General features: G+C 43.4%; 1 protein-coding gene across 1 annotated transcript; it reads right to left on the minus strand.

Moving 5' to 3' along the window:
• Positions 1-3,780: 3,780 nt before the first annotated feature.
• On the minus strand, positions 3,781-9,898 carry LOC127139595 (protocadherin Fat 1-like; the record flags this gene model as incomplete). Its single annotated transcript, XM_051067587.1, has 4 exons — positions 3,781-3,789; positions 3,971-4,175; positions 6,111-6,336; positions 9,710-9,898. Coding segments are annotated over 4 exons (629 nt in total), but the record flags the coding sequence as incomplete, so codon positions are not given.
• Positions 9,899-11,816: the final 1,918 nt, after the last annotated feature.

The following is an 11,816-nucleotide window of genomic DNA, read 5'->3' on the forward strand; positions in this document are numbered from 1 at the left end:
CACACACACACACACACACACACACACACACACACACTCTACACAATGTAATGTGTTGATGTTGTGTTCACTGACCTGACAGAGGTCCATAGATCTGGTTTTGTGAGTGTGTGAGGTCTGGTTTGAGTTTTTGGGAGGGCTGTGTGTGTGTGTGTGTGTGTGTGTGTGTGTGTTACCTTGCAGCAGGGAGGTTCCAGGTGCGACGCTCTCAGGTATGTTGTCTCTTGTGTAGATGGAGTGGAGGAACTCAGGTGTGCAGTCGTTTTCATCCGTTATATGAACGACAACCTGCAGAGGGCGACTCGTCGTTACCTTCAGATTTTTATTTTCCTGTGTTGATGTAATCCGCTCGTTCAGTCTCGACCAATGAAAATCCTGTTTCCTGGTCCAACTTCTCTGAGTCTCTCCAGATGCTGCAGTGCTGAGTCCAAAAACTAAACCTAGCAAATCAAATAGCTAGCTTAGCTGGCTAACATTAGCACCTGCTGGCGTCAAACTTGGTTTTTCTTTATTCGTTTATTTGTTTCCATCGTATCAGCTGTAGCCGTTTCCTGTTCTCTTCCTCGTCACAGTGAAAACAGTAGAATGACTCTGAATAGTTTTTGGACTCAGCACTGCAGCATCTGGAAAACAGGAGAGACTCAGAGAAGAGAAGTTGGACCAGGAAACAGGACTTTCATCTGTCGTCACGACTTCACAAGCAGATTCTGTCAATAATCTGTTGTTAAGAATCAATTAACAGTCTGTGTGATCACCAGGCTTCCAGCTGGGACTGAATGAAAACCATCGTAGCTTCCTGCGGTCTGCGACAGAAGTGTGAAGAATGAGAAAAGAAAAGCTGAAGAAGCCGACGTCATCTCTCACCTCCACACACCTGGAGGTGCGACTGTCGTATCAAGTGTTTCAGGAAAAAACAAACGTGATTCTGCAGCGCTGTGAAGTAAACTGTGATCAAACTGAGATCACAGACTGATAATTACCCTGACAGAAAGCTGCAGGAGATGGTGTCAGTCTGGTTGTTGGTTCAGACGTTCAGTCAGAATCAGGAGGTTTGGTTCGACATTAGCTGCAGAGACTTTTGGTTTTACTTCCCCTGAATGACTCATGCAAACATTATGAAGACAAATGTCTCCTGCTCGAGGGGAGAAACCGATTTTAAACCTCCTCCTCCTCCACACTGATCCTGAGCCTCGGCAGCCATCCTCCTCCGTTCCCGTCCAGTTCACCCACTATCCTGAGCCACTGGAGCTCTTAAACCAAAACGCTATTTTCCATTCCCCCCCCGATGAAGCCCTGATTTAACGGGCGAGGCAGGCGACCCGACCACCTGAGCACAGATTACCGAGCACGAGCCCCAGACCTTCGACTCGCCACCTGTTGAGTAATAACAGCAGGAAGATTTGGATGCACGGCTGCTTCTGCAAACACAGACTGAATATTTAAAGGTTTCAAGTGGAAAAACAGGAGAGAAAATGTTTATTATTTTCACCTGAGGCCAAACAGATGAATATGTATGTCGCAGGCAACACCACTCTCAGTTTAAAAGAAGCAAACAAGCAGGTTTTTTACTGCGAAATTAAAAACTACTGTGGGGCAAACAGAGGTCCTGATGGTGGAAATTTTTATCATGATTTCCTTGTCCTGTCATGAATTGCTTAAGAATTTATCGCATTTTATATTTTATTTTTATTTTGTGTGTTCTATAGCATTTAACGTTAGAAAAAATACATTCTGGATTTTCATCCTCATCCTTGGATTAGTTCACAGAGCAGTTAATATTTCAATGATCTCTTAAATGTTAATGATCCATTGTGTTTTACATTATACTGTGAATCCTGGACTGAAGTTTGACTTTCAAAAATTATATCGCAAATCAAATCGCAATTAGATATTTTCCCCGAATCGTTCAGCCCAACGAAGCTCCGCCCCGTCACAATAACATAAAGATCGTGAGTCTACGTTGAAGGATGTTGCCGTGTCGAATTTCGATGTTTCGCCATCAAACAGGAAGTTGGTGTAGTTCACATTTACATCGTCCAATCTGATCCAAACTTCCTGAGTCCCGGCCTGAAGACATTTACATGCTACCTATAGTCATAGCGCCACCTGCCACTTCACGCTCCACGCAGGAAATGACGTCCTACTCACGCAAACGGTGTACACGGCTACGTCCACTGGCTACCATCTTTAATTTTTGTTTGAGTCTATACGTTGTTTTTGTATAAAACCAACGGTGTAAAGAAATCGTTTTAACAAACTCCTGCAGGTTAAACTGAACTAACCAAACACTTTTAAGACTGATTAACTCAGAAAGTATAAAAATAAAATATATAATAAACGAGCCGATACGGTTCCTCTCTTTGGCTCTGTAGAATAACTCTCAGAATAACTGCAGGAAAGATTTTATGTTTGCAGTTTACACTAATAAATCAGAATTCAAAGATCTTAGTTTGTTTTCATTCTTTCTTCATTTATACTCAGATGTGTTGTGAGAGTATCGAGTATCGTACCGAATCATGAGTTGATTAAATCGTTACCCTGCACCTTTAAATGTCTTGTATTTTAAAATGTAGTAAATGACTCTCAGTTAATGCAGCTTCCTGATGTAAATTAAGGTTTTATCTTTAAGTCTTTTAAAATCTTGTCGGGGTAATAAAGTGAGTAATTTGCTGCAGAAGAACTGTTGACAGTGAGATGTAAGTGAAGCTCTAACGACGGCGAGGAAAGAGTTCATGCTGACGGTTTTCAAAATGTCTTTAAAAGCTGAAGGCAACAGAAACTGCACACACACACACACACACACACACACACACAGGCCTTTAGAGTGAATTAGCCAGCCGAGCTTATAGAGCAGCAGAGACCTTTGGGGGATGCTGGTAGTTTAGCAACTATTCTCTGTGTGTCTCAACCATCTGGACACTGAGAGCAGGTGATAATGGATTTCTCTAGGTGTGTGAGCATGTGCGTGAGTGTGTGTTAATGTGAGCAGATGTAGCTATCCTCTGTATAAAGACCTCAGAGCTCACCGTGAGAACAGGAGTCATTGCTTCGCTGCCAGGTTTCTGCACTGTGTGTGTGTGTGTGTGTGTGTGTGCTGCAGTTAATCCACAACGCTGCAAAACTCTCCAACAAACTTCACTGCGCTCTGGCTGAACTGCTGATCACAAACCGATCAGATGCGATCGCGGCTTTGATCCGCCGAGTTTTCACCGGGTTTTCATCATGAGGAAGCTTGGCGGGACGCTGCTGGGGAAACGAGGCTCGCTGTGTGTTGTGGTTTTTAAACGCATGCATAATGAACGCACAAGCAGAATAAACAGTAAATGAAACAGTTGCATCACGGCGTCTGATTCAGCGGCGGCGCTTTCTCTCATTTGGAATTAATGAGTTTTCATCAGAGAGTCGAGGGTCAGTGTGGATTTATTCTGTTTATCAGGAGGAGAAGGGCTGTGATAGCATCTGTCCCAGGTGGTTCAAAACCCATTCACACTGTAAAACTCTGTCACACGACCTTCACAGCTCCACTGTGAGATCGCCGTGTGAACAGCAAATGGTTTTAGCTCAGATTGTTATTATAAGTGTCTGACAACACTTTGGATAGAGATAGAGCTTCTTGTTAAAGAGTAAGAGCCTTTTTCTTTCACGAGAAACAGTGTTATATATCAACACCAGACTCCATTGACAAAAGAAGAAATTTTACCGAGCAGAACACAGGAGCTGCTGCTTTGATCTATTAGTTTGTTTGTGTTGTTGTGTGACTTTCAGTGGTGGTAGAAGTATTCAGATCCTCTACATAAGTAAAAGAACAACACAGCAACAGAAACACACTAACAGATGGAGGCAGCAGCTCCTGTGTTGTCCTCCAGTAAAATTCCTGTTTTTGTCTGGTATTGATAAAACAGCTGTTTCTTATTAAACAAAAGGATGTATTTGCATGTAAGTGTGTGTTTGTGTTGTTGTGTGAGCGTACCTCTGCCACGCTGCTGAGCCCGGTGTCGGGTTCGGAGGCTCGGACCTGCAGGGTGTGGAGGTTGTGGCCGCTCTCGTAGTCGACGGTCCGGGTGAGGCTGAGCGCTCCGCTCTCCTGGTTGATGCTGAACAAGTTCCCAGGATTCACCAGCAGCATGTAGGACAGAGTTTTCCTCTGGAAGGAGACGGCCTGAACCACCGCAACGCTGCACAGAGAGGGCGAGAGTCAGAGTCATTTCTACACTAGAGATCAGTAAATCAGACAAATGAGGCAGAAGTAATCAGATACTTTACTGCAGTAAAAGTACCACACAGTAACACAGACACACTAACAGATGGAGGCAGTGGTATTCCAGCAGCTCCTGGTTAAATCCCTGTTTTTCTCTATGGAGTCTGGTGTGGATATACAGTGATGTTTCTGATTAATAAAAAGCTCTATCTCTGTATGAATCCTGTGGACCATGGCCTTCGTTTACATTCTGATTCAATACTGCACCGACTCCTCGACTCGGCTCGACTCGTACATTAATGTTTAATGACTCTGACACGTCCCTCAGAGTCCAGTCGTGCTGAGGACTTTAAAGTTGGATCACAACATTTGTGTTTTACTGCTGTTACACTGTCGTCGTTCTCTCGGGTCGACTCTCCTGTTTCAGACTTATACAGAGGAAGAGGAGCTGTGAGGTCGACCTGGCTAATCAATGATGAAGACACACACACACACACACACACAAAGAGACAGCGGTGATGGAGGCAGACACACACTGACTCCCTCTCTCTGCTCACAGGGTGGCATGGATACTTGGATATTAATACAATGTGCTTTGCGCCAGCAGCCCTGAGGGATTTACTCACACACACACACACACACACACACACACACACACACACACACACACACACACACACACACACTCCCCTTCATGTTTATCCAGACCTCGCTTTTAATAAATATTTGAATTTGCCACACTTTCAAATTCTCAGCCTCAGGCCACGCTCCTACATCTGGGTCCTCCTCACCCCTCCTCCCTCCTCCTCACCCCTCCTCCCTCCTTCTCCTCACCCCTCCCTCCTCACCCCTCCTCCCTCCTTCCTTCTCCTCATCCCTCCTCCCTCCTCCTCCCTCCTTCCTTCTCCTCACCCCTCCCTCCTCACCCCTCCTCCCTCCTCCTCACCCCTCCTCCCTCCATCCTTCTCCTCATCCCTCCTCCCTCCTCCTCCCTCCTTCCTTCTCCTCATCCCTCCTCCCTCCTCCTCCCTCCTTCCTTCTCCTCATCCCTCCTCCCTCCTCCTCCCTCCTTCCTTCTCCTCCTCCCTCCTCCCTCCTCCTCCCTCCATCCTTCTCCTCTCCTCCTCCTCTTCATCCCTCCTCCCTCCTCTCTCCTCTCCTCCTTCTCCTTCTTTTGTCTCGCTCTACAGGGCTCATCTTTTCATGCATCACATGACAGAGCTAGATGCACACACACACACACACGCACACACACACACACACACTCTAACACACACACACACTCTAACACACACACACACTGAGGCAGTGGAATGTAAATATGGACGGCGGCGACACAAACAGCTGAGACTCTTCACTGATAATAACACCAGACGTTATTCTTCATGTCCTACTAACTGTACTGTAAACATTAGCTAGTACCAGTACTCTGTCAGTACTACAGTACTACACCAAATATGCACAAACTATGAGCAAAAATATTCATACTAACCAGACTCAATCTTATTCTCTAACATTCTGTAACTGAAACACGAAGAGGAGGAAGAAACTAACACAGTAAATTTGAAAAGTTGAAAAGTTGTGTGTCAGTGTAAACTCTACTTCTTCATATTATTCTTGTTTTTATTAAAATGTCTGACGGTCTCCTTGTTAACATGTAACTGTAAACACATTCTGTCCTTTATCTTCATCACAAAATATTAAATTTCAAATTAAATTTCATTTTTAAAACACAGCTCCTAACGATCAATACACAGCTTGATTAGTTTCATCCCTCAGTTGATCAGCTCATTAACACTTTACATTTTCTTATAAAAGTCAAAATTATTCATTTGTGACGACCTTCATCTAAAACAAGGTTTCATACCTGTAATTATAATTTCTCCTGTAAACTCTGATCTTAATGACTCACGGTTGTCCAACAGGTGTGTTCTCCGGTACGTTCAGGCTGTAGGTGGAGTTGGTGAACTGTGGAGGTCGGTAACCGGCCAGGATGGACACCGTGGCCGGCGGACCTTTACGTCTGTGTCCGTCCATCGCCTGCACCCGCAGCAGATACTCTTTACTCGGAGTCAGAGGTTGTCCTGAGGTCCGGATCTCACCGGAACGACGGTCGACCTCAAAGCACTCCTCCCCACCTGGAGAGTCAGAGAGGAAACACCTGTAAAATATGTTCTGATGCACAGACTGATGGAACCTGCTAATACGACCTTTCATGGTAAATTACTCCTGTTAGTAAACAGACTGTGAGGAACCACACAAGAAAAACTTTAAATTTAAAGGTTTGATGCTCTACATTCAGAAAACCCTTGTTGTTAATGACACTGGTTAACGTTAGCTAGTGTTGGCGTTGAGGTGAAGCACTTCAGAGCGTTAACATCACATTCTTTGGATTTCTTTGGAAATTCATCCCACAGTCTCACTTTGTTTTGTTTTCTTTGTGCTCACATGGAGTTTATGTTGGAGCCAGTTTGTTGATGTTTGCGGACTTGATGTCTGAGCTAATGTTAGCTAGCTTTTTTAGTGGGAGTTGGGTGTTTGTTGACGTTAGCAGACTCCATTTTTAAGCTAACGTTAGCAAGCACTGGTGATGATGCGAGGCACTTGAGAGCGAGCGTTAACGTCACATCATTTTGTCCCACATTCTTATTTTCTTTAGTTTTTTTGTTCTTACATGGAGCGTTTGTAGCAGGAGCCGGTCGTTTGTTGACGTTTACAGACTCTACTTCTAAGCTAACATTAGCTAGTGCTGGTGTTGTAGGGGGATGAGCAGAAGTGACAATAATGATAATGATCTTTGAATGTTTGAGGAAAATTTGAGTCATTTAAGTAGAAATCAATGAACAGGCCATTATAGGCAGCTGAGAAAGAAAGTAGAAAATTCACGTTCGCAGCAAAAATTTGATTTTAGTTAAATAAAATCAGAATGTTACAATGGGAAAAGTTGTTGTTGTTTTAATCAGAGACGTGTAAACTGGAGGTTAATGGCCATGAAAATGTGTTGCTAATAGTCGCAGCTGTCCAGTTATAAAAACCCAAACAAGGAAAATGGAGGCTGGAGGGCTGCTGAGGACGAGGACCCTTCTGCCAGCTGCAGCAACATGTGTGTGTTTGTGAGCTGGTTAACACTCTCTGAAGAACGGGCTCATTTTTTCACCCACGTCCCCCGTGGGTGAGGAGAGAGGGAGGGAGGGAAGTAGGAAGACGACGAGAGGCAGTCAAAAAGAAGCAAGATGAGGGGAGGAAAAGACGGATGTAGAGAGAGGTGTTGAGCAAACGAGGGAGAAAATGAAGAGAGGAAGAACAGAGGAGGAGAATCCCCAGCTGTTGACCAGAGGGTTTTGAACCAGCAGCAGCTGCATCCAACCTGTCAATCATCTCCATCTCCTCCTGCTCCGTCTATTTGTGGAGAGATTTTTCTAACACTGAGAGAGCAGGTGGGATTTTAACGCCTTTATTGCCTCACATGCAAAATTAGAAACATTACGTTTGTTTTAATTCTGTTTTTATTAAAGTATGAAAGTGAAACTTTCATGAGTATTTCCACTGCCACTGATGTGTTTCATCCTTCATCTGATTAAAATATAAAGTTAAAAACCATGATCTGAAAGGTTTGTCTTAAAAATGAGGCTAAAAACTGGATAAAAACTCAAATTAGTGAGTTACTGTAGCTGCAGCTGAAAAAATCTGAATTAGGACTTTTGTTTTAGCTTTGATAATAACTGTGAATTAATAAAACGGAACAATAGAGAAGCTTGTGTAGAAATGAAACATTTTTACAGCACAACAAACTGAATTCCTGCTCAAACACAAACTGTAAATTTAAAACCTTCAAACGCAGTAAAATCACATTAATGCCACTAATTGACTTCACACACACTGTGTGAATATATTTCCATATTGGCATGATATTAAAACCATTTTTAATGTAAATTATTGGATTATTTGATGGTATGTAGTCACATTACGCCAAAGGGAAGTCAGAGGCTCTTAATATGAAAGCATTAGAAATTAGCTCTCAAAATATCTCTCCTACTCCTTCCTCCTCCTTCCTCCTCCTCCTCTTCTTCTTCTCTAAAAAAATAAAAAAAATTAAAAATCCACAGCCACCGGCACCCATCCGCCCACCCTCCCACTCTCTGCCTCTCCAGAGACTTTCCTATTATTCCTGAATCTGGGAGCTTTCTTTGCCCCAGGGAGCGATTAACAGTGCAGCTCCATGCCGTTTATGTTCGGTTTTTTCTCTCCCTCTCCAACTTGACGGTAATTGAAATTCAACAAGTCAAATTTTATTTATAAATCGCTCCTTTGAACAAAACAGGTTTGTCACAGAGCGCCTGGCAGAGCAGTGGCGGACCTAATTACAGATACAGGAGATAAGAGCCGGAGCAAATGTAACAAATCTCTACTTATGTATTTATTACACATCAGAGCAGAGGTGGATCTGAAAATACCCTCTCATGCATTTTGACCTTTATGTTTCATGACTAAAGGGTCTTAAACTGCATCCTAACAGTTCTTTTTCAAGGGCGTTGAGAACCGATTCTGATTCAAGAGTGTCTGACACTGGTGTCGGTGATCAGGTCTGGACCACAGTTGGCGTTCCAGTTCATCCCAAAGGTGTTGGATGGGTTTAAGGTTCAGTCAGGTTGTCTGTGTAGGTTCCCAGTCATCCAGGTCAGGGTGGTCTGAAGTGGTAGAGTTGAAGGCAACAGGACTTCTTTTAGGATCCTTGAAGACGTTTCACCTTTCACCCGAAAGGTTTCTTAAGCTCTGGAAGAACCAGAACGGAAGAAGAACTAGAACTGAAGAACCAGACCTGAAGAGGAACTAGAACTGACGAGGAGCTCGAACTGAAGAACTAGACCTGAAGAAGCCTTTCGGGTGAGAGGTGAAACATTTTTAAGGAACCTAAATAAAGTCCAGTTGCCTTCGACTCTAGCACTTAAGACGTCCAGTCGAGTTCCACCACACTAAACTGGGAAAACCACGTCTTTATGGGCTAGAGGTGTCACAACATTCAGGTTTTAATGACTAATTCATGGAAACAAATCACCAACAATTTCTGTTTTCAATCCAGACGTCAGTACGTCTCCTGTTCTCAACAAGTATTTTCAAACTTTCTGCTTTTTAAAAATGGTTCTAATCATGGAAACCACATAGAAAGTCATTTCCTGTCAATGTTTTCCACACTCTTACAACTTATTCCTTTTATCATATCATCATGAGGTAAATGTTGATTGTACAATGTAATGGCTGTGGAAAAATGGCACAGTGGTAGTTTAGATTGGTTCCTTTTAAGCGTTACTTTCTTGATTTATGGCACCAACACTGTCTTTAAGATCCCTGTTAGATATGAATTGCTTTTCCCAGATAGAGGAAATGGACGGTGGAACAACCAGAGAAACTGTGGAAACTACCAGCTAAAGAAATAAAGTTGTTGTCGGAGGAGGACAAGAAGGCGAAAATGGAGAGAGATAGAAAGACTCTAAATAAAAATAAAACACTCACCATCCAGTAGGATGAACTGGGCCTGTCCCTGCGTCCCGTCCCGTTGCCGTGCCGACAGTCGGTACACCACAGAGCCAGGTGTGGCATCAGGACCGACGGCGCCCAGGTACGGCGAGGGAAACATCGCCCACTGCAGGTTGGCCTGACTGGGCATGCTCAGAGTCAGCCTGCACAGGTACCACTCATCACCTGGAGGAGGGAGAGTGACGTTTATTTCTCTAGTGTCACTTTCTATAACATAAGATGTTTAAAACGTATGTATTTATATTTTTGTTCCAGTTCAACCTGAAGGAACAAAAACAAACAAACAAGACGAAAACACCAAACAATAAAGTTAATAACCTGGAGGAACATTAGCTCAGTGACCTGTTCAGTTATTACAGCCACTAAACAAGAAAAGGGAAACAGAGACTGTGCTGGTGTTTTTCACAGTGATGAATTTTATTCATTAGTTTTAAATTAAAGTGTGTTTTCTCCACCAACATTATTACCTCAGACTGAAACACCACTTTACCTCCACCTGGTACTGATTATGTGACCATTTTGACACGAGGTTTAAAGAGTTTAAAGAAAGGATCAAAAGAAATCAAACCATGTTTGGTTGTATTGATTCATGTCATAATAAACATAAAAGAAATGTATCGTGGGTAATTAATTTATTCTTAGTGGATTTCAACCTGACTCAGATAGCTCGGATAGTACTATATAAAAAGATGGCCGATGTGACAACTCTAAAAGTAAAGCCAAAACATTTCTATCACCCCCTGGTGGCTGCCTAGAGTACAGGTCATGTCAGCGGATGGGACAAACTAAAACAACAAAGTTTCTGTTGATTTAGGTCATGCTCATTTTTTGGAAAAGTTTGGTTTTAATTAGTTATTTGATGCTATAAAAATTGGGTGTAATGTTGTGATTCACAGCTGTGGCTGACTCGTGATTGGACGGTTGAGTGTACGAGTGGGAATTTGATACCACGGCTCCAAATTACATCAGTAAAACAAAGATGGCAGCACTCACATTCGGGATATTTTGGCTTCATTTTCATACGGCGGGAGGAAGCAGAGACGTGTCGGCCATATTAATTTACATTGGACCGAACAGTCGGTTTATCGAAACAAATATAGGAGCTAACAAAGGAGGTATCGACTTGTTAGCCGAGTTTTCCCCTAACTTTTAAAGCTAGGGTTAATAGGTTCTTTGTTGACGATTCTCAAGTTTACATCAGCAGTAACATCAGGTTTTAAACCATCATTTTAAGCTAATATTATGTGCATCTACGTGTTTGTTAGCTTCCACTGTAGCCAGCTGCTATTGTTGTCTGTCTGGGCTTTGTTGTGCGCAGCTTGTTAGCTAAGCTAGCTCCACTTGTTCAGACTGCGGCATTCTCAGTTCGTTCTCAGTCAAAGGGGGACGAGGTGACATTTCTGTACAACATCCGTCATGTTTTCTCATCTTCGCCTCGTCTCCGCCTTGCTGCTCGAGTGAAGGAGTGACAGGGAGGAAGAGAGAAAAACAAGCAGTTCCTCCAAAATAAAACAACAAAACTTTCAGAAGATCACACGTCAACATCCACGCAGCAGGAGCTCCCACTCGCCCAGTCAAAAATACACACACACACACACACATGTTTGTCTGCATCTACCAGTCGAACTCTTTTCTTCTTTCTTTACGTCTTTTTTTATTTCATGTCGTCTTTTTCTGAGGAGGGATTTGTTCGGTTTGAAGGTGCGTCTGCGCTCGCTGTTGTTTTGGCTCCTGTGTCGTTTCACAGCAGCGACGGAGACAAGAGCCCGAACAAGAGAGGAAACTTCACTTCAGAGAGACGAAAGAAGAAGAAAAAGGGAGGAGGAGGAGGGAGGAGGTGAAAACACAACAGTGTCTGCCTCTGTTTCTGTCTTTTTATATATCACCTCTGAAGGTCTGTCAACAAACTGAGAGCAGGGGGAGAGGGTGAGGAGGAGAGAGGACGGAACAGGAAAGGAGAAGGAAGGACAGGAGAGGAAGAGGAAAATGAAGGGGGAGTAAAGGGAGGAAGAAGAGAAAGAGCAATGGAGAGAGGAGGAGGAGGAGTATACGAACAGAGGAACAGAAAAGAAACAGATCGGTC

This window comes from Lates calcarifer, unplaced genomic scaffold (genome assembly GCF_001640805.2).
Source record: "Lates calcarifer isolate ASB-BC8 unplaced genomic scaffold, TLL_Latcal_v3 _unitig_1767_quiver_1934, whole genome shotgun sequence".
Classification (NCBI taxonomy): Eukaryota; Metazoa; Chordata; class Actinopteri; family Centropomidae; genus Lates; species Lates calcarifer.